This window comes from Cnephaeus nilssonii (genome assembly GCF_951640355.1).
Source record: "Cnephaeus nilssonii genome assembly, chromosome: 19".
In the NCBI taxonomy this organism is placed as follows: domain Eukaryota; kingdom Metazoa; phylum Chordata; class Mammalia; order Chiroptera; family Vespertilionidae; genus Cnephaeus; species Cnephaeus nilssonii.
The window spans coordinates 1,187,186-1,209,280 of NC_137090.1; the positions used below are offsets into that span (position 1 = coordinate 1,187,186).

The window sequence follows — 22,095 nt, forward strand, 5'->3', positions numbered from 1 at the left end:
TTATCGCCGCCTGAACCACCCACGGCCCAGCATCTCACAGGACGCGGACAGCACACAGCCCACCATCCGCCCCCAGCCTCCCACAGCCCACCATCCGCCCCCAGCCTCCCACAGCCCACCATCCGCCCCCAGCCTCCCACCAGCCCACCATCCGCCCCCAGCCTCCCACACAGCCCACCATCCGCCCCCAGCCTCCCACACAGCCCACCATCCGCCCCCAGCCTCCCACAGCCCACCATCCGCCCCCAGCCTCCCACACAGCCCACCATCCGCCCCCAACCTCCCACACAGCCCACCATCCGCCCCCAGCCTCCCACAGCCCACCATCCGCCCCCAGCCTCCCACACAGCCCACCATCCGCCCCCAGCCTCCCACCAGCCCACCATCCGCCCCCAGCCTCCCACACAGCCCACCATCCGCTCCCAGCCTCCCACAGCCCACCATCCGCCCCCAGCCTCCCACACAGCCCACCAGCAGCCCCAGCCTCCCACACAGCCCACTATCCGCCCCCAGCCTCCCACACAGCCCACCAGCAGCCCCCAGCCTCCCACACAGCCCACCATCCGCCCCCAGCCTCCCACACAGCCCACCAGCAGCCCCAGCCTCCTGGGTGGGGCCATTCAGACCCGCAAGTGGTGTCCGCAGCCTGCCTGCCCCGCGCACCTCTCCTCCCGACAGTCTGGCAACTGGTGCTGACACTGTTTTCCCTTGAGCGCCCCATCTGCTCCGACCGCCCCACATTTCACCAACACCCCAGTGGCGCTGCGATGGGACGGAGCGAGGCCTCATCTGAAAACGCAGGTCTGCACGCGTGATGGGTTTTTCTGCCAAGGCAGCCAAGCACAGAATCCCACATCCCTGAGGGGCCACGGAAATCACTAATAAGCCCAGAAAAACTTACTATTTAAAAGAAAAGGGAGGGAAGCAAACTAGAGTTAGTGCTGTGGCAAAAAAATAAATAAAAAAAAATCCCTTCTTGATACAGTGATTTTTAAAGAAAAATCCAATCTGGGCCTCATAAACACGTTTAGATTGGTTTTTTCTTCTCTTTAAAAACAAAACCAATTTCAAAACTGACATCCTTCAGGAAGCATTTCAATCACGACTCAAGGCAGGAGCTGCCGGGAAGCAGGTCCCTCCTCAGGCCTCTGCTCTGCCCTGCGGCCACGGAGGCCCGGCCTCCAGACAGCACCAGGCCGGCCGGCGAGAACCTGCTCTGGGGTGGCCTCCCGGCCTGGGCCTTGTCACCTCTGAAGCCGGGCCCTGGGCCCTGCGGGTACAAAGGAGGCCCTGGGTGGACGAGGGAAAGAGGGGATGTCTCCAGACCAGGGTCAAGGACCCCCCGCCACCACCCCACCCCCCGACTCCAGCAGCAAGTCTGGGGCCTCTGCAAAGACCGGAGGAAGTGGCTGTCCCCGGCCCTGCGGCAGGAGGCCCCGCGGCCGGCGCACGGAGGACTGAGAGGGACCTCGCACCACTTCACCCGGCCCGGCACCGAGTGCGTGCGCGGCCCTTCCGATCCGCTTCCCCGAGCAGCCAGCCAGCTGCGCCCGCTGTTCCTGAAGGGGCGTGCGAAGTGCACCTGCAGGGGAAACAGCAGCCACCGGACAGACTCGCACACTCACTTCCCGCCTCCCCCAGCGCCGCGGGCGCCAGAGGCATCAGGTTTGGGGGACCCTCAAGGAGTAAGTTCCCCTCCAGGGAAGGAGATGCTCCCAGAAAGGCCCGGAAGAAAGGCTCGGCACTCACCTGCCGGCAGAGCTGGGAAGGCTCGGAGCACGCCAGGGACCAGGCCGTGCGGGCAGCACCGCGGCCAGCTCCCGAGGCGCGGAGCCGGGGGACCCTCCTCTCCTCCGGCTGGTGCAGGAGCACCCCCTTCCCAGCGCACCTGCTGGGTGACTGCTGCTCCTCACTGACCCCCAAGGAAGGCAGCCCCAGGTGGACGGTCAGTGCGCAGCACCGGGTCTTCCTGGGCCCATGTCCAGCGGGGAGGCCGCCTTCCGGGCCTCTGCCGTGACCACCGGCGTGGCCTCCCAGCCCCGGTCCACGCGGGGACACGCAAATGCCACACGTGGGAGGAGCCTGCTCTGCCAGGGAGCTTGCTTGCTGAGCTCGGGATGTGACAGGACCTCAGACCTGAGCACCAAGGAGGGTGCAGGCCGCCCTCGACACCCCGGGCCCGGGGCGAGAGGCTCCTGGCGGTTCTCTCCGGGAGGAGGCGCGGGCCGTGGAGGACAAGCACCAACAGCCCAGCCCAGGAACCCGTTCCTCCTCCCTCGCTGCGCCCAGAAGCAATTAGAGGCCGGCCGTGCTGCGCTCCCGCCACCCCTGTATTGAACGAGCGGCCGCAGCGCTGATTTCTTCTCCCGCAGTGACGCCCTCAGTCCGCACAGCACGCCCACCACCTGTCACAGGCGCCGCCAGCTGACCCCGGGCTCCCGCGCCCCGGCCGACCCTTCCACCCGCTCCACCTCCACCTGCCCCTCCGTCGTCTTCGGAAACAGCTGCCACCTGCTCACAGCTGCCCTGCCTTTCCGAGATGAGGCTCCACCTGGTCCCCGCGGCCTGGGGTTTCCCCTCCATGGTACCCAGCCCCCTCCCCCCCCCGCCCTGGGGACGCGGCCAACGCCCTGTCCGCCTCTTCTGGGCATCAGGGTCGATGTTCCCTGCACCTGGAACCCCCTTCGCTCAGCTTCTTCAGGCCCAGGGGTGCCCGCGCCCCTCCGCAGCGGCCTTAGGTGGTCGGTGCCGGTGTGGGTTCCAGAGAACCAAACTGTGCTTCGCCTGCGGCCAAGGCCTCACCGTCAGCACAACACAGCGCCAGCCGTCCGCGGGAGGCAGGCGACCCCGGCACCGCCGCGCCTCTCAGGAGCACGGGACTCGGCGCTGGGCCAGGCCGCCCCCGGGCACGAGGACGCGCTCTCCCTGCCGCCTGTGCCACTCAGGAGCTCGGCCAGGGCCTCCGCGGCCAAGGGGAGCTGTGCGGGCGGGCAAGCGGGCGGTCAGAACCCGCCTCAGACACCTAAAGGGGCACCTGCTTGCCCAAACCTGGTGCTGTTTTCTCTTTTTAGTTCTTTCTCAAAAAGGGGACTGCGGGGCAGAATCCTGGCCACACACGTCACCTGGATCCTGGTGTGGCTGCCAGCGGGGAGCACCGGGGCGGGAAGGGGGCACCGGCCAGGCCCGAGGCCCTCAGTGCAGCCACGCCTGTGACCTGTCTCTCCGGCTCCATCTCGGAGAAAAATGGCCCCGCGCGAAGCTGGCGCCGCAGATCAGCAGGGGCCGGGCAGGAGTTGACGTATGGCTTCCCCGCTGAGCCGCACAATTAAACCTGTGCCAGAGCCCCAGGACGGATGTCCTCGCAGGCCCTCCGCGCCGCCCCGCGCCCTCCATCTGCCGCGGCTCCTCGCCACACTGCACACGGCCCGTGATGTACGCGGGGACGCCAGCTCGCGGCCGGCCGAGGACAGGGAACGCGCGTCAGGACAGTATTTAGTGCCGCGGCGGGCTCAGCAGACTGCGCATATGCACGCCGCGTAGAGCAGGCCGGTTCGCAATGAGCGTTTTTCATTCCGACTGCAGTGTGCTAGCCTCTCGTCACTGACGTGTGTGCTTAACGGGCACCCAAATACTTACGCCCAATCGGAAAACCGCCTCTGGACGTGGGGTGCTGAACACAACACAGCAGACGGAGGGTGCGTTATGGAACTGGGCTCCTGGAACCTGCAATCTTATAACAACGCCGCCCCAACAAACCCAATCACTATAAATACATAAAATAACGGAAGCACCCTTTCTGAATAAATAAATAAAACCCGTCCTGTTGAAGCACATCTCCGGGGCCTCTTCACAGCTACGGGCTATAAAGCATCTCATTCCTAAGCTGCAAGCGAACAGCCCTCAGTGCGATTCCCTCCGGCCCTGGGCGCTGTGGCTCAGTGGCTGGGCATTGTCCCATACGCCAGAGGTCGCTGGCTCGATTCCCGGTCAAGGGCACATGCCTGGGTTTCGGGCTCCATCCCCAGTGGAAGGTGTGCAGGAGGCAGCCAATCAGTGATGCTCTCTCACATCGATGTTCCTCTCTCCCTCTCCCTTCCTCCCTCTCTAAAAATAAACTGTTCTTTACACACACGCGCGCGCGCGCATTCTCTTTGCAAACACCTGTCCTTAAGCTGCGTGAGTGTTTAAGGCACCCAAACCCGGTGTAACATGAGGACACGTGCTGTGGATGGCACCCCCTGGCGTGTGGGCAGGGCCGGCCAGGCTGCAGCAGCTCCTGCGCTCCGAATCCTGGAACAGACAGACCCTGAGTCTGGAACAGGACGGGACCTTCCACACCCAGCACACCCTCCCAGCGCAGGGTCCATCCCGCTCCAGCCGGCCCCCCACTTTCGCTTCCAGTGGCTCCTCACAGCAAAGCCCCCCTCCCCCCCTAAGCGTGAAGAGGGCCGAGGCCCAAGCCGCAGGCGCAGGCAGCTGCTCCTGCCCAGCTGAACGGGTGTCAATACCTGCCTTGCTCTAAGGGTTTGAACTCGGGCAGCATCGTTTTTCCTCATTTTTATTTTTTTAATCCTCACCCGAGGATATTTTTCCATTGATTTTAGAGAGAGCTGAAGAGAGAGGGAAAGACAGAGAGACATCCATGTGAGAGAAACACATCGATTGGTAGCCTCCTGCAGGAGCCCTGACCAGGGCCCGGGCTGGGGAGGAGCCTGCAACCAAGGAACATGCCCTTGGCCAGAATCGAACCCGGTCCGCAGCCGGCGCTGTCCACTGAGCCACACCGGCCGGGGCTCGGGCAGCATCTTGCCGGTAATGTCCCAACACACCTGAGATCATTATTTTAATCGTTTCCTGACTCACCAGCTACCAAAGCCTTGATCTAATTACGAGCTGAGAACACAGTTCCCATTTCCTCAGGAGAACACGTGTTTCTGAAAAGGATGAGGGCAAGGAGCCCCCGCAGGCCGTGCGCAGCGGGAGAGGAGTGAGGGCAGCCAGAGGACATGGAGGGCGAGGCCCAGAGACCCACCACGCCGGCCCTGGCCGGGGCAGCAGTGACAGGTCCCTCTCCCACGGGGCTTCCCTCCTGCGGGGTCACCAGGCCTGCGGGGCCTCGCGGGGCAGGAAACCCCACAGCGCTTCCCCCGCGAATCCCGCTCCTCTTGAAAGGCTGTGGTTCAGGAGTCACCGTCAAGTTCAAATGTTTACGTTTTCGCAATTCTGTTCGTCCCAGGTCCCAGGAGCTCTGACCTTCACAGCTCAGACAGCCCCGCCCTCCGGCCTCCTCCGAGCCCCAGTTCTCCGCAGAACCTGCGCCACAGAGTAAATGCCACCAAGAGCCGTGCAGGCTGCTGACCGGCTCCCCTTACAGCCCAGACAGACGCCACATGCGGACAGAGGGGCCAAGGCGCCCTACCCGCACAGACTGCAAGGCCCCCGCAGGCTCCGCGCCAGGCCCAGCGCTGCCGGAACCCACTTCTCGCCGAGGCCCTATGACGGTGACAGGTGTCTGCTGGGCGGGGCCTGGTGCGGGGATGGGTCCACACTGCCCACGCGGTGGGCGCATCCAGGAAACCGGGGGTCTTCCTCAGGCCGCACGGAGCCCCGCAGCAGACAGCCCTCGGCCGGGGACCCTGGTCCGGCCCGGCCGCCTGCAGGCACCCTGCAGCTCTGGGACGTGTCCGCCTCCGTCACCGCACGCGCCTGCGCGCAGACGCACCTGCTGGTCCGTCCTCTGCGGGCAGGTGAGTTTCGGGCTCTGCGTCCACCGTCCACCCTCCACGGACAGGAAGTGCCTTGCTGGGACGCACCTGGGAGGCAGGTGGCAACGCCCCTCTTCACAGGGAACCGGTTCAGTCACCACAGACCCCATCACTCTGAGCCACACAACATGGGGTCCCGGCCGCCTGCTGCCCCCTCCCACCCTGAAGCACGCCCCTGGCCACGCCGACACGCTCACCTCCCGGCGACGGCCACGCCCTCGCTCCTGGAGGGTCCAGCAGGATGACACGACAGGGCTGCCTGTCCCAGCGAGGGCGACTCCGCTGCCCGCACAGGTCAACGCCCTCAGACCCCTCCGACGCCAGCAGCAGCCCTTCGGGGCCGGAGGGGAGCCGCCAAGTCCCTGAAGGCCCTCCCTTCCCACCTCCCGAGGGGCCTCTGGCCCTGGCCACGCGGGGCTGGGCTGGTCTGTGAAGGCCTCTCCAAACACAACGGCAGGATTAGCTAAGATGCCCCGGGCACGCCTGGGCCTCGGGGAAACGAGGCGTCCAGGGCTCCACCCGAGAACTGCTAAGCGCTTACCTGAGCTCCTGCAATTGCGGGAAAAATAGGAATATGGGAAGGGTGGGGGCAGGGAACCATGGGGGAGGCAGGGAGGGCGGTGGGAGCCAGGGCAGGATGGTCAGCGTGCCCTGTCCTGCTGACCACCCTCCACCAGCACGGCATCCCTCCAAGACCTCTTCCAGGACCTGCCGCCGGCACCATCACCTGCCCCCCCAACGCGGCCAGCACACCCGCCAACCTCTGTCCCGGGCGGACCTGCGAGGCTGGGTGACAGGCAGCCGCCGCGCGTGGGCGCCTCAGGACCGGCCTGCGGCTCAGCTGCTCCACTGCCTTCCTCGCAAAGGGCCCCCCACTGAAGGGGAGGCGGCACAGTGTGCGATTCCCAAGGAATTCTCCTGGAAGAGGGACATCAGATCAGGAACCAGCCTGCTCCCAGGGGAGCCACGTCCACTGAGGAACCCTTTTCTGAACACCTGAAAGTCAACTACTTCAACACGCCGCTCTCTGAACTCCAAGCAACCCGCCAGTTCCACGTGTGCGTCTGTGGGCCTCTCCCTGCTCCCGTCTCGGGATGAAAACCTCGAAAGGAAATAAAGAGCCAGCCCCCTGGGAACCTCAGACAACTGCACTGCGAGGCAGCAGCACGGCCGGTCACAGACGGGTGTGAGTGTGTGTTTGAGTGTGTGTGTGTGTGTGTGCATGTATGTGAGTGTGTGTGTGTGAGTGTGTGTGTGTGTGTGTGTGTAAGTGTGTGTATGAGTGTGTGTGTGTGAGGGGGTGGGGGAGGGGTGGGGGGGCGGGGGGCACAACCTGGAGGATGCTGACTGCAGGCTGCTTTGAAATCACTTCACTTCCGCGCTGAGCTTAAAAGAGCCGCTGCGGGCAAGCCCAGTGGCTCACAGGGGCGGGGCCTGAGGCTCTGGCCGCCACCCCTTTAGAGAGGAAGGCGGGACCCACCTCCCCCATCGGTGGGGACCAGGGACGGCCGTCTCCACCGCTCCTCACCGCCAAGCCACAGCCGAGGCCAGCGGCACGCACTCTGGCGTGTTCCCTGCAAAGCGGTCTCGCAGTAAACGCGGCTGCGGGAGAACGCGCAGAACCACCGCCTTCGTGCGCTCTGCTCGGCGCTGTCGCCCGGACATACACAGGCAGCACCGGCCGTGTCCTCACTGAGTCACGCTGTGAGCATTTTCCTGTCTTCAACAGTAAATCAAAATCTGGTTTTTAACTAGGAAAAGTTATTTCTCCCTTCAATTCATCTTCCCAGGCACTGGTTACAGCAAAACCAATGGCGTGCAAATATCAAGTGTATGAAGGAGAATGCATTTATTTTAGTAATCAAGACCTGTGGTTCTCATCTGTGCTTCAAAAGGAAAAACAGCTCAAACCTGGTTGATACAGAACTGACATGATAGCCCGGCCAGTGTGGCTCAGTGGTTGAGCATCGACCAGATGATGTTTCTCTCTCATCAGTGATGTTTCCATCCTTCTCCCCCTCTCCCTTCATCCCTGAAATAAATTTTAAAAATATATTTAAAAAAAGAATTGACATGATAGAGGTGTGTAAAGTGAAGGCCAGCCTGAGCGCCACGCCCGCAGTCTGCATCCCGCCCCCAGCCTGGCCGCTGCCCCTCCTGCCCAGCCCCGCAGAGACGTGCACACCGGACGGACAAACGTCCTCGGAGCCCGCTTTCTTCACTTGCCAACCCCGTGAGCGTGGGCCAGCGGCAGCACCAGCCGGCGCTGGAACGAACCGCTGCGCGCACTCCCGCGAGGCGGACACCAGGCCTGGCTCACACGTGAACACTGAGGCCCTGACGCACACACGACATGGGCAGCCGGCCCTCCCAGGCCACCCCCTCCCGAGGGCGGAGCGAGGAGAGGGAGAGAGGGCACAAAACCACCCACTCGGCAGGCCGTGTACTGAGCAGCCCCACGACCGCCGGCAGGAAGCCCTCCACGGAAAACCACGCCGCGAGCACACACGACAAGTCCAGAAACTTCCGGGCGGGCATCAGCCGCCCTCTCCATTTCCTCGGTGGTCGGGGCGGCCCTGAGCCATCCCCGCGTCCACTCCTGCCGCACGCCGCCACCCGGCAATGCGAGAACGAACCCTTTCCCTGCGAACTCCCACGGCGCCTTGTCCCGCACCTGGGGTCTAGCTAAGTGAGGGCCCCACCTCTGGAGAAAGGGGTGCGACCGGACAGGCTGGGAGCAGAGCCTCGCCAGGAGGGGCAGGGCCTTCGTGGCCCGCCGCCTCTCCGCTGGTCTCCGTGCCCCGCGCCCCGCCGCCGGCCTTCCGGGGATCCCCACTGACGAAGGCACGCACCACAGGGAGGGGACCACGGAACCTGGCTACCCACAGCAGGCCGGCACCGCCCCTGGGACTCAAAGGAGCCATAAGAACTCGTCGGGAATATTTAACAATACAAAAAACTGCATATAAAAAGGTAAATACAAAAAACCAGCACAAACTGTATCCATCTCACGTGGCAACCATGTAATCATCTGTGCACTTGAGAATGGCAGGAAGGAGCCTCCAGAATTCATTCAAGCAGCCCGCAGCATTATTTCACTATTATTACCATTTTCTTCCATTTTTCAAATCTTCTATGGAATGGCTTTCTTACGAGTATAAATTTTTTAAAAGGTAAAAGTAATAAAACTGCAAGCCACAAGACGAAGGTGATTTATGTCCAGGCACCGAGGCTCCCGATGCTGCATGATTCCGGGGGGTGGGGGTGGGGGGTCCAGGACAGGGAGGACGGGCCTGAGGCGGCGGCGGTCGCAGGCCGGAGGCAGGCACCGTCTCCCGTGGTCGCTCTCCGCTGTGCAGTTTGAAAAGGTGTGCGTGGGTGTCAGCAGCCCATAACTCCCAACCCCATTACCTGGTGCCACACGGGAATATAAATCTGGGGGGTAAGTGGGAAGCCTGAAATAAGGAAAGACGGCAACACAAGGAAAGGATACCGTTCTTTAAAATCATGGCTGTTTATATGCAGGTTAATGCGCTATAAATTCTGAACTCCTATTTTACTGGCCGCATTTTAGTTCCCTAACTCAGTCAATATGGCCTTCCTGTATTTTTAATTTAGCAGAAGTGCGAGTCCCATACTTTACTGTTAGTGCCCACGCGAGGTCTTCCGCCCTGCGCTGCAGCCGCCCTGGCCTGGCCTGGCCTGCCCTGGCCAAGGAAAGCAAACAGCTACGGGCAGCTCACACAAAAGGCTTAACCCAACCTTAGCGAAAGCTCGAGGGAGACAAGAAGGGGATCACGCTCCCCAGAACACTACGCTGCAATGACTGTCGTCCTCACTGGGAAATTCTAACCTCAACATGATCGGCTCACTCAACCCCTCCCCCACTCCCTCTGCCCCAAATCCACTCCATCTCTAAAAGGATCCTGATAAAAACTACGCACACGTGTAGAATCGGACAGGCCGCCTCCCTCCCCGCGCCGGCCATCACCCCTGCCGAGCCCCATAGAAATCTGGAGCCATCGGACGGACGTGGGCTGCTGGACTAACAGCCGATGGAGACGGAGGCCGCAGAGCGCACGGCCCGCAGGCGGCGAGGGCCTCACGGTGCTGCGGCCGTGACAGGCTGGAGCTCGGGGCGGGAAGCGCCTTCTCGGACACCAGGCCGAAGCCCAGGTCTTGTCAGGGGAGCACACAGAGCCCGGACCAGCGGGGCCTCCGGAGAGGGAGCCGCAAAGCTCCCAGTCACGCCCGAGTGCCCCACGGAGGGCGGAGCTCCCAGGGGACAGACGAGCGGAACGAGAAACACGTGTGAACTGAGAGCACCGACTGGAGGGGCCGGGGACAGCGAGCGCGGCGATGCTGACCCAGAAATAACGTGCACGGCCAGCCCTGGCCGCGTGGCTCAGTGGATAGAGCGTCGGCTGCGGACCGAAGGGTCCCGGGTTCGATTCGAGTCAAGGGCACAGGCCCGGGTTGCAGGCTCGATCCCCAGTAGGGCACGTGCAGGGGGCAGCCGATCCATGATTCTCTCTCATCATTGATGCTTCTATTTCTCTCTCCCTCTCCCTTCCTCTCTGAAATCAACAAAAATGTATTTTAAATAAATAAAACGTGCGGCGACACTGGCACTCGGGAACACAGGCTGCAGGGCTGGCCCAGGGCTAAGCCGCCCAGGAAAGGGCCAGGTCCCGCTGAACTTGGCCCTGCTTCCCCGTCTCCCTGCTGTTTCTAGGAAATGACTGCAAGAGAGCGGAACAGCGTGTCACGTTAGGAACAGGGAAGGAAGACATTAAATAATAAGTATTTCCGACCCACAAAAAGGCATAAGAAAAGAAAAAGCACAGGCACAGAAAACACAAATAAGATGGCAGATTTAAGCCCAAATAAATGTCAACACACTAAATGCTGCAGTTAGGAGACAAAAATTGTCGGACTAGTTTTTTTCACTCCATCTACAAGCTGTTTGCAAGAAACATATGAGAAGCAGACGGACACAGAAAGGTTTGTAAAGGGATAGAAACATAAACAGTGCACGTGCCGCTCAGGAGAGAACGGTGCGCGATGCTGGTGGACAACAGACGCCGCGAGGGACATGACAGTGACCGCGTCACGGTGCAGACTCCATTCGCCAGGAGGACGCACCGTGTCACACGTGCACCACACAATCACACAGCCTCAAAACGTAGACACGGCATGAGGGCAGAGCTGCAAGGAGATTAGACCCGCACAGTCCTGTGAGAGTTATCAAAAGACGTCCACCTGCATAATTTTATTAACCAGTGTCACCCCAATAAATTCAGCCCTGGCCGGGGGCTCAGTTGGTTGGAGCAGCGTCCCGTACACCAAGAGGTCACCGGTTTGATTCCTGGTCTGGACACATACCTAGGTTGCAGGTTCAATTCCCAGTCGGTGTGTGTACGGGAGGCAATTGATCAATATTTCTCTCTCACATCGATGTCTCTCGCTCTCCCTCTTCCCCTCTCTCTAAAAAACCAATAAAAAACATGTCTTTGGGTGAGGATTAAAAACAAAAAGAACATCAAGTAAGACGGGAGCGAGACTTCTTCCCTAAGTATCTGAGTGAACGGAGCAATGAGACACTTCTTCACGGGCTCTAACGACTACTGACCCCCACGAGGGTTCTGTGTGATCCTGAACCCCGAAGGCAGCACCACGCCGGCACTGAGACCGCGGGACAAGGCGCCAGTTGAGATCTAACGCCGCTGGGCAGGGTTTATGCTTAGGTCCTCTGACACGTTTAGCAAGCACTCAGCGTCAACCTCTGACCCACCGGCTTTGAAGAACCCCAGTGAGACGCACATGTGTCCGTCGGGGAGAGAGGCCTGACCCTGGACGGCACGTGACTGCCCGGGGGGCCGCGCAGCCAGGTCTCCAGGCTCCCGTGTGTCTGTTAATTCACCACACGCTGCCACCTCACATCTCAAAGCCACATCCAGCGGGAACGTGACGCTCGGGGGGAGCGGCCGCACACGCAGTTATTGGTGCCGAGACGCGACCTCAGCGCCTCCAACCTGCTTCGCACGGTCCTGGCCTCGCACCGTGAACGTCTCCGGTCCCGTCTTCCCGCGTGGCTCTTCCACGTCCCCCGTTGGGGGACCCCCACTCGCCTAATGACCCACTGCGCCCTCCCCCCGAGACAACCAGAAAGCAGAGCCACCATCACACAGCAGGCGCTGCGGAGCGTGGTCCCGAGAGAAGCGGCAAGTGGGGGAGCCCCGGGCCCGCCGAGCCTTCTGCGTGGAGAGGGGCCCCCACGCAGAGCAACACGGGGTCACGAGCTCAGGAGGCGAGACCAGGGCAGCGAGCCGCAGCTGGAAGTGAGAGGCGGAGCACCGGGGGGGGGGGAGAGGAGAGCTGCAGAGGAGCTCGGGACTCGGGGTCCCCGTGTCCTGGGCCGGGTGCTGGGCGCGGAGCGCTGAGTGCGTCCTGGGCCGGGTGCTAGCGCGGAGCGCTGAGTGCGTCCTGGGCCGGGTGCTGGCGCGGAGCGCTGAGTGCGTCCTGGGCCGGGTGCTGGCGCGGAGCGCTGAGTGCGTCCTGGGCCGGGTGCTGGGCGCGGAGCGCTGAGTGCGTCCTGGGCCGGGTGCTGGGCGCGGAGCGCTGAGTGCGTCCTGGGCCGGGTGCTGGCGCGGAGGGCTGAGTGCGTCCTGGGCCGGGTGCTGGCGCGGAGCGCTGAGTGCGTCCTGGGCCGGGTGCTGGGCGCGGAGCGCTGAGTGCGTCCTGGGCCGGGTGCTGGCGCGGAGCGCTGAGTGCGTCCTGGGCCGGGTGCTGGCGCGGAGCGCTGAGTGCGTCCTGGGCCGGGTGCTGGCGCGGAGCGCTGAGTGCGTCCTGGGCCGGGTGCTGGCGCGGAGGGCTGAGTGCGTCCTGGGCCGGGTGCTGGCGCGGAGCGCTGAGTGCGTCCTGGGCCGGGTGCTGGGCGCGGAGGGCTGAGTGCGTCCTGGGCCGGGTGCTGGGCGCGGAGGGCTGAGTGCGTCCTGGGCCGGGTGCTGGGCGCGGAGCGCTGAGTGCGTCCTGGGCCGGGTGCTGGGCGCGGAGGGCTGAGTGCGTCCTGGGCCGGGTGCTGGGCGCGGAGGGCTGAGTGCGTCCTGGGCCGGGTGCTGGCGCGGAGCGCTGAGTGAGTCTCCAGGAGGCGGGGATCCAACCACAGGTGAGGCTGGGAAGCACCCACGGCCCAACAAGTCGGGTGAAGGGGCCTCACCCCCCACCCCGAAGGCTCCTCTGGGGCAGGGCCGCCACGCCTTTTCTGCAAAGGCCCGGAGCACGGCCACACCCGTCTCCGCTACTCTCTATGTTGCAGTCACGTAGCATTCTATGTAGCATGACAGCAACACAGAAAATACATGTGGTGAGCCCTAGCTGGTGTGGCTCAGTGGATAGAGTGTCCGCCTGTGGACTGAAGGGTCCCGGGTTTGATTCTGGCCAAGGGCACATCCCGGGTGGTGAGCTCGATCCCCAGTGGGGGGCGAGCAGGAGGCAGCCGATCAGCGATTCTCTCTCATCACTGATGCTTCTCTCTCTCCCTTCCTCCCCGAGATCAATAAAGACGCCACAAAAGGAAACACGTGCGGTGCGGCTGACGCGGCTCCGAGTGAGTCCACAGGAGCACACAGGGCGGCCTGCGGCTCCCGCAGCTGGAAAGGAGCCTCCAGAGCATGACGCTGACCGGCTGGGGAACGCCTTCCTGCCCGGACACCCCTCCTGCTGGAACGACGGCCCCCGGACGTCACACTCCTGCGTCCGGCGTCCGGCCCACGACCAGCAGGTGAGTGACAGCAGGAGAATGTGATCCGCGAACAGAGAAACTCAGCCAACAGAAGCAGACCGGAATCGGCAGTGATGACGGAAATAACAGGCAAGAGCTTTAAAATATGACAGCCCTGGCCGGTGGCCCAGTGGTTAGAGCGTTGCCCTGTGCACTGAAGGGTCTCGGGTTCGATTCTCAGTCAAGAGCACGTACCTGGGCTGCAGGTTCGATCCCCAGCCCCAGTCGGGGTGCATGTGGGAAGAACCAATGTGTCTCTCATTGATATTTTTCTCTCTCTCTTGCTCCTCCCCCAACTTCTGCTCTAAGGATCAATGGAAAAAATATCCTTGAATGAAGATTTTAAAAAAAAGACATTATGAATTTATTCAAGTATTTAAAAGAAAACATGAACAAAAAGAGAGAAATATAAACTATAAAAAGACCATTTCTAGCCCTGGCCGGTTTGGGTCAGTGGATAAAGCGTCGACCTGCGGACTGAAGGGTCCCAGGTTCGATTTCGGTCAAGGGCACACGCCTGGGTTGTGTGCTCAATCCCCAGTGTGGGCGTGCAGAAGGCAGCCAATCAATGATTCTCTCTCATCATTGATGTTTCTATCTCTCTCCCTCTCCCTTCCTCTCTGAAATCAATAAAAATATGTAAAAAAATTTTAAAACACATTTTAAAAAAAAGACCATTTCTAGAAAATAGAAATATAGTGTCTGAAGTGAAAAACACAATGGGTGGGCTTAGCCACCTATTAACCACCGCCGGAGAGCAAACGAGGGAACAGGAAGAGCGGCTGCAGAACCACGGGGGCGGGACAAACAGGCAGGAGGGGCCTCGGGGAACACCCAGAGGAAACGTAACTGCAGTTCTGCAAGGCTGGGGGGCGGGGGGGGGGGAGAAAACATGGCAGCACGTTTTCCAAACTTTTGGTGAAAACCAATCCTACAGATGTAAGAACTTCAACGGGCCGCTCCAGACACCCAGGAGCCGGCGGGGAGCCGCGGCCGCCATGGACTCCGACTCACACTTTGAAGAGAGCCCTCTGGCCTCTCCGTGCAGGATCGACTGCACAGCAAGCGGGGAGCAGGGCGGCCGGCGGGGAGCAGGGCGGCCGGCAGGGCAGCTGGTGTTGGGAGAGGCTATCGGGTTAAGCCTCGGACTGACCTGCTGGCAAAGCCGCAAACAAGTCCCAGCTTGGAGGCACAGTCCTCTCAGCATAATTAAGCTTGGTCTTGTGACTGCTCCCTAGATCTTTCCTCGGTAGCTAGTGGGCTGTGGGAGGGGCAGCAAGTGCTGCCAAAACAAGTGAAACTTACAACAACATTGTCGATTACCTTGTTTGTCCCTGATTATAAATAAAGCCTCAGCTTTGCAGTCTGGACCTGTTCTGTGGCCTCAGCCAGGCACAGAAGATCCACCTAGACCCAGCGTTTTCTCTTTGTCTATCACTTCTCCATCCTTCACCACCTCCCTCAGGCTCGCCGAACCCTTGGCTGTGCTGGCGCGGCACAGAAGATGCGCTGCCTGGGCGGGGCTCACAGCGGTGGGGACAAAACTAGGAAGTCCGACTGACGGTCACGCTTTGGAGACAAACTTGCCGGGTTCTCTGAACTTACAGGGCGACGAGGAGGGAACTGCGGCCAATTCTGGACTCGCAGCGTGAAGGAGTGCGTGGTGGCGGCGTGCCGGGAGGGGGAACTGAGGCGGAGCGGGTTAACGGGCACCTGGGATGGAGCTCCAGGCGCAGGTCAGAGCTGGACATTAGGGACTGGGGGGCCGGTGGCATGTCGATGGAATTTAAAGCCGTAAGCGAGAAAGGGGTCCAGGATTCGTTCGGGGGGCGCTCCCACACTTAAGGGGTCACCGGCAAAGGAGACGGAGCAGGAGCAGTTGGAGAGCTCAGAGCAAGACCCAGGTTTGGAAAGACAGAGCCAGTGGAATCTTCGGGGTCAGACGGGTGAGGACTCAGGGCGACCTTCAGATTTACCCAGGAAAGAGGGCCACGTGGGGCGGCTGGACAAGGAGGGCGTGGAGCGAGGTAAGGTTACAGCGTTACCATGTACCCCAAGTGTCACCACGCACCTCCATGTCCATGCATTAGTTTAATGTATCTACTCGCTTCCACCACGGAGTCAAAGCCAGGCTTACAAGAACCCTGCCCGCCCGCCCGCCCGCCCAGAGGCGGGTTTGGGAAATGGCTTCATCGCAGCCACACAGACACGGGACAGAGGTCACCTGAGACCAGCAGGCCCCCCATGCCCACTTTCCGGCGGGAAGATGAACACTGGTCACTGCGAAGCGTCCCAGTGAACTGCCACGGGGTCTAGACGTGTCTGTTTCAGCCATCGGCCTACGAAGGGTTCACTGTGAACTGTACTCCCTGTAAGTCTTGTGACTTGAAAATGACAAGCCACAAATGCTGTTGATGCATATGTGTCCTCACAACAGAATTAACCAAACAACAAAGTAACCTGGTAAAACAGCACGGAACCAGCCGCGCCTTAGTCATGAGGACGCGACAATGGTGGCCTTGGGAACCAGGACTGCCGCAGACAAAGACCGCGGGGCGGCAGCTGAGAGGGGCGCACGCATGGGGGGGGCGGGCTCTGTAAGAGTGCGCGATGCTGAGGGGCCAGTCAACTTCAGTAAAGATGTCAGCGTTAGGGATCCTTAGCCACGCCAGGAAGTAGGACACCAGGAAGCAGCCACTAAACGTGCACAAAATAAAAGTGCGCGGCCTTGCGCACTGACCACAGGACGAAGCAGAGACGGCCCGTCGGGAGGGGGCGGAGGCCAGCGGTGCTCAGCCTCTTCATCTCAGGCACCTGAACTGATGACGAGTTCCGCACCACACCAACAAACAGGCTTTTTGCCGATCGGATCAAAAAATTAGGTATAATTTTGATTCATTTACAACGAACAGCTATTGTTGTATTGGCTGTTGCCAAATTTTTTAATTGGACAATCTGAGGGAAACGAGGTCAGTGCACCCCAGCCAGTTTTGCTCAGTGGTCATCGAGTGTCAGTCCACGGACGAAGGGTCATGGGTTCAGTTCTGGTCAAGGGCACATCCTTGGTTGCAGGCTCGACTGCTGGCCACGGCTGGGGCGCATGCGGGAGGCAACCAATTGATGTGTCTCTCTCACATCGATGTTTCTCTCTCTGTCTCTCTGCCTCCCTTCCACTCTCTCTAAAAACCAATGGGAAAAATATCCTCAGGTGAGGATTAACGGGAGGGAGGGAGGGAGGGAGGGAGGGAGGGAGGGAGGTTAGTGCCCCTGACTACCAGTAAACAGTCAGGTTCTGCATGTTTTAAGAATTCTTGCGGCACCCCGAACCCGCTGGCGGCACCCCCTAACCCACCAGCGGCACCCCGAACCCGCTGGCGGCACCCCCTAACCCACCAGCGGCGGTGCGCGCACAGGACAACTAGACCCACACCTGCGCGCTGTGAGGACGCTGCCCCGGCGGCTGCTGGCGGCCCGAGCGCAGGGACAGTGAGAGCGGCGGGAGGAGACGCGCCCGCTGTCCAGACACAGCCCACCAACGCTGCTTCGTGCTCAGGAACAGCTGAATTCGTGCCAACATTTTAGAAATGGGAGATTGCACATTAAAAAAGAAAAAAGGCTTTCTGGTTTCTCAAAGAAAAAGAAGAGAGAGAATGGGAAGGGGACCTGCCGGGCCCAGCTGCCCCTTAGCTGCCCTGCCCGTGCCCCTGCGGCGGCCGCTCCTTCCTCCAGAGCCAGCCCCAGGGCCAGGACTGTTAAGGTGACCAGTTTTCGCAAACTTAACTAAACTGCTGGCTGCTGTCTTCTTCTTTAGCGATTTGCCAGGGTCAGAGACGGCCAGTCCTCCTGCCCTCTCCTAAGCGAGGCTCAGAGCTTGCTCTCTCCTAGGACCCCAGCAAGCCCTTCTCATAGGTTCTGTGGACGGTTCACAGATTAACGCTTTAATTAAAGGTCAGAAAATATGCCCTGAAGCACTGTTGCACAGTTTGAGCATGTGCTTAGGGTAGCAGAGGAAACCACATTTCAATAGAGAAAAAAAATGCCCAAGTAGAAAGAAAGAAAATGATTAGACAGTAACTTTAAAACAAACGTCTTTTCATATATGCCGAGCAACCACACAGCTCTGAACCATGTGATTCATGCTAAACACGGGCTTCATACAGTCTCTTCCCATGACCGCCTCTTCTACTCCTTAAACTACTTCTGGATGAAACAAATGTTCCTAACTTTTTAAAAAATATATATTTTATTGATTTTTTTAGAGAGGAAGGGAGAGGGATAGAGAGTTAGAAATGTCGATGAGAGAGAAACATTGATCAGCTGCCTCCTGCACACCCCCTACTGGGGATGTGCCCGCAACCAAGGTACATGCCCCCGACCGGAATCGAACCCGGGTCCTTCAGTCCGAGGCTCTATCCACTGAGCCACACCGGCCAGGCTGTTCCTAACTTTTTAACCCACTGTACGCCATACTAGTAGCGTCTGTGGACGAAAGCGGCGGACCTTCCCCACACCCCACGCGCGTCTATTAAAAAAAAATGTTTTCCCTAAGTGGCAGCCCTGACCAACTTTAAAATCATTTTTCGTGAGAATTTTCAGCTGAAAATATTCAAGAACGCCCAAACTGTAATATATTTATTTTTACGATATTCATTGCAAATTGATTTTTTAAATTAAATTCAAAATATCGTGGCCTGTGGGGATGGTTTCCGTTTTTAGACGCGTGGCAGTTAACTGGTTAAAAGTAAGCCAAATCAACAATGAAGCATCGCGGTTACCTAGAATCACGTAACAGTAACCTTACGTATGTTTGACATTGTACACCCAAAACAATAACCTCTATAAGCATGTTCATAAGCCCCGAGCGATCACAGGGAATTATAACCACAGCTACTCCTCTTAAACCACCGAAACGTTCATATAAAGAAAGACGGTCTTGAAGGAGAAAATAAATCACAACACACAAGTGCTAAGTGTGCACCATGACACCTTTGCTCCGGGGACCAGGGAGCAGACGGTGGTTGATTAAGGCCAGAGTCAACCAAACTGGCTGTTTTCTTTCCTGCCACCGGCTTGTGAGTGCCTGTCCACACCCCAACATCCTGGCGACCCTCCTAAAAACCTGGACCCGAGTTCCAGCCCATCATACTCTAACTCCGCTCCTGGAGAAAGTCTGCCTCCAGGCTATAGCGACGGAGCACCCCATAAAAGGAGGAAAGTCGGGGTCCAGACCCATCGTTTGGATGAGAAGGCTGTGCTGAAGTTCACGGTAACTCTGAAATAACTTTGTATCCGTGTGTTCCCAGCTGAACACCCGCCGGTAACTTTGTTCCCCGGCACACCAGCTTAGACGCCCCGCTTCACTTCCCCGGACCGGCAGGAGCGGGAACTCCGCAGAGAGCAGCCCACGGGGTCCTCCCCCTCGGTGCTCGCAGCACCAAGTACAGCAAAGCCTGTGCCGATGCCCGCAGCGCCGGCGCTTGGAAACCGCTTAACTTCGATCGTCCCCGTCAGAACTTGGTTTGAGTGAACACTCGGGACTAAAACCAGGCAGCCTTCCCATGGCCAGCCAGGAGCTGGGGTCTGACACGGTGTGTGCTTTTTAGTTACCTTGCGCCATGTGGCTGGGAACAAGGAACAACAAAAAAGCATCGCGGCTTTCCCAAGGACGCGCGCTTTGGGGGGGGGAACGACCAAGACCCCAGGGGCGCAGGGGGAGCCCACTCACCCGGTCCTTCATCCTCCAGCTCTGGGCCAAGGACTTGGAGCCCTCGATCTTCTCACAGTGCCTCTTCTTCATGAAGGCCAAAGGCAGGTTCCAGTCGGTCAGGTCGGCCTCGTCCTCCTCCCCGAGCCCCAGCAGAGGCGACTGCAGCAGCTCGGCCTCCATCGGGGCGGGCGGGGGCGGGGGGGTCCGGGGCAGCAGGCGCTCGAGCACCTCCAGCCTTACAAGCGTCGTGTGCACCGCGGCCGGTGAGGCCGCAGAGAATCGGGGGGTCGAGGAGGCAATGCGTGGGGTGCGCGGGGACCCTCACTCGGGCCCCGAGTCTGCGGAGGCCCTTCGGTCTAACTCGGGGCGGGACGTCGGGGCGGGGGGCGCCGGTGGGGACGGGGCAGCCCGGCGGGCGCCGCGCGGACGCACAACGCCCCCGGGTCCCAGGCCGCGGGCCGCTCCCGAGGCCGCCGGCCGAGCTGTCACGGGCGGGCGCCACCCGAGGCCTCACGATGACCCGGCTCTCGGCCTCCGAGCGCAGGCCGGCCGCCCGCTCCGGCCGCCGGTTCCCGACTGGGCGGAGGTGTCCCGCCGGAGGGAAGGGGCCCGGGGCGCTGGGGCTCCGCCAGCCGCGCTCAGCCCTGCGGGTCCCGCACTCGCCGCAGCTGCTGCAGCCGCAGCCAGGACCGGCCCATCGTGCTCGCCCGCAGCCGGCTGCTCACGCCGGGCCCGCGCGACCTGGCCGGTCCTGACCTCCGCGCCCGCGCCCCTCTCTTGCCCGAGAGCGAGTCCCGAGAAACGGGCCGGGCGGAGCCGCGCGCAAGACGGGTATCGTGGGCTTATTGGGTTTGCGGAGTTTTGTCCTCGGGTTTGAAGCTACAGTGAAACTCCTCTCATCAGCACGTCAAGGAGGACGCCATATTGCCGAGGCCCAGCATGCACCGCGCTCTACGGTGTGGCCGACGGGCCAAACGACCTCTGAGCGTTCCGGCCGCGCTTCCGAGGAGGCGGCGAGAGCGGTCCCCGCCCCCACCCCGTCACCATGGTTACCACAATTCTGCTTTCCAGGGTTTATCGCCGCTGTTCTTGGCTGCAGGAGATCAGAGTCAAGCCTGCAAATGAAACTGTGTTAATTGATTTGGAAAAAAAAATCTTTTTGTGATTACACATGGACCTTCATGCTTCTGAGATTAAAGGAATCGACCCCTTTTCTTGTTTTCTCCCAGATTCTGAAAACGCAGCGAAAGCTCCAGAAAGAACCGTGGACAAGATGCCAAGAGAAGACAGCCGTCTTTTTTACTTATTTATTGTCTGCGCCAGTCGTATCTCTCACAGCATCAATCAGATTTCCTTTTTGTTGGCGGAAAAACAATTTCCACGGCTGCGGTTTTTTGTTTCACCCACCTTCCTTGCTGGGCACTTTATTCTGAGGCAGCTTCGTGTGTGGGAGCAATGCTGCCGGCGCCTGTGCGGGAGGCAGGGCGGGCGCCGCTTCGTGTCTCTGCCTGCACTCGGGCACGGCTCACGGTCAGTGTGCCCAGGCCCTGGGTCCGGAGCGGGCAGCGCCCAGCCAGCGGCGCCTCCCTATGCGCGTGGTGTCCCTGGGGCTCACGGGAACCTTGGACAGAGCGGCAGGGCGCCCAGACGCTGTCTCCCTCGGTGCCGTCGGGCTTGGTGTCCGGCTCACCGGGACCTGCGTCTCGGCCGTCGGGCTGTCCGTCCCGTGGCCTTAGCGTCCTCGGCTGTAAAGCTGGGGTAGCAGACCCACCCTGAAGGGTAGATTGAACCCCCACGGCGCCCGGGTAGGGTGGGCGCCCCGGGACTGGCGCAGAGCCGGTGTGTCATTAACCTGGAGCCTCAGGCGGGCGACGAGCAGACCCCGCTTCTCAGCGTGGTTCTGGGCGCTGGCCGCCGTGGTCCGCCTCCAGCTCCCCGTGTCCCTCAGCATGGAGGGGATGTGCGAGCCCACGTCGCTCCCGCCTTGCACACAGCGCGCGTGACAGAAGTTCCTGGGTTCAATCACTGTCATCCCAGGCACTCGTGTCCCACAGCTCTGTGAGCCTGGTCCTCTCAGCAGCACCAGGACCGAGCCGCCGGGCCACCGGGCCACCGATGGAGGCCAGACCGTCCTCCCGCTCTGGGCGTTGGCGCGTGGTCTGGCTTCGGGTGGGGACGGGCCTGGGCAGACCTCATCCTCACCCCGGGCAACCGCACAACCCCCGCTGCTGCGCACCTGCTGCGACAGGGAAGGCCAGGCCCCGGGCAGGTGGCTCTGCCCCGGGCACCGCAGGAGGCAGCGCCACAGGAGAGCGGCAGCCAGACCGTGCGGCCCCCACGAGCTCTGGGACCTGGGAGAGCCCACTTCACCTGGGGAGGCCCGCCCCGTGCCTGTAGAGCGCCCAGGCCTGACACTCAGTCCCGTCCCTGCAGAGTGTCACCCCCCCCCACCTACAGAATGTCCCCCCGCCTGACACTCGGTCCCCCCCCCCCCCCCCCGCCTGCAGAGCGCCTCGCTGTCTGACAGTCTCAGTGGAGACAGTAAAGGGCCACCCTGGCCGCTGTCGGAACCACCGGGGAGGCTGTTTTAAAATAAAGGTGCCCAGACCCCCCGGACATCCGGGGCGCGGGAAGCAGGGGTGGTTGGCGGTTTAATGGGGAGACCCTGATGTGGTAGCGCCGGCCAGACGTGGGGATGTCGGGCAGTATTCCCCTCCTAACCCTCAGGAAGGGTCCGCACCGAGTACGTGAGAACCCGGAGGAAATTCGCTGACCGTCCCTCCAACAAATCAGAGCAGGACTGGCGCCCCCTCCCCAACCGCAGAACAACCCCCCTGCGT

General features: G+C 61.0%; 1 protein-coding gene across 1 annotated transcript in view; it reads right to left on the reverse strand.

Moving 5' to 3' along the window:
• The window catches only part of RPTOR (regulatory associated protein of MTOR complex 1), an 82,157-nt gene extending 61,970 nt beyond the window's left edge, over positions 1-20,187 (reverse strand). Inside the window, 1 exon segment of the mRNA XM_079797872.1 lies at positions 19,274-20,187. Coding sequence (XP_079653998.1) covers positions 19,274-19,435 — 162 coding nt within the window. The 5' untranslated portion in view covers positions 19,436-20,187.
• Positions 20,188-22,095: the final 1,908 nt, after the last annotated feature.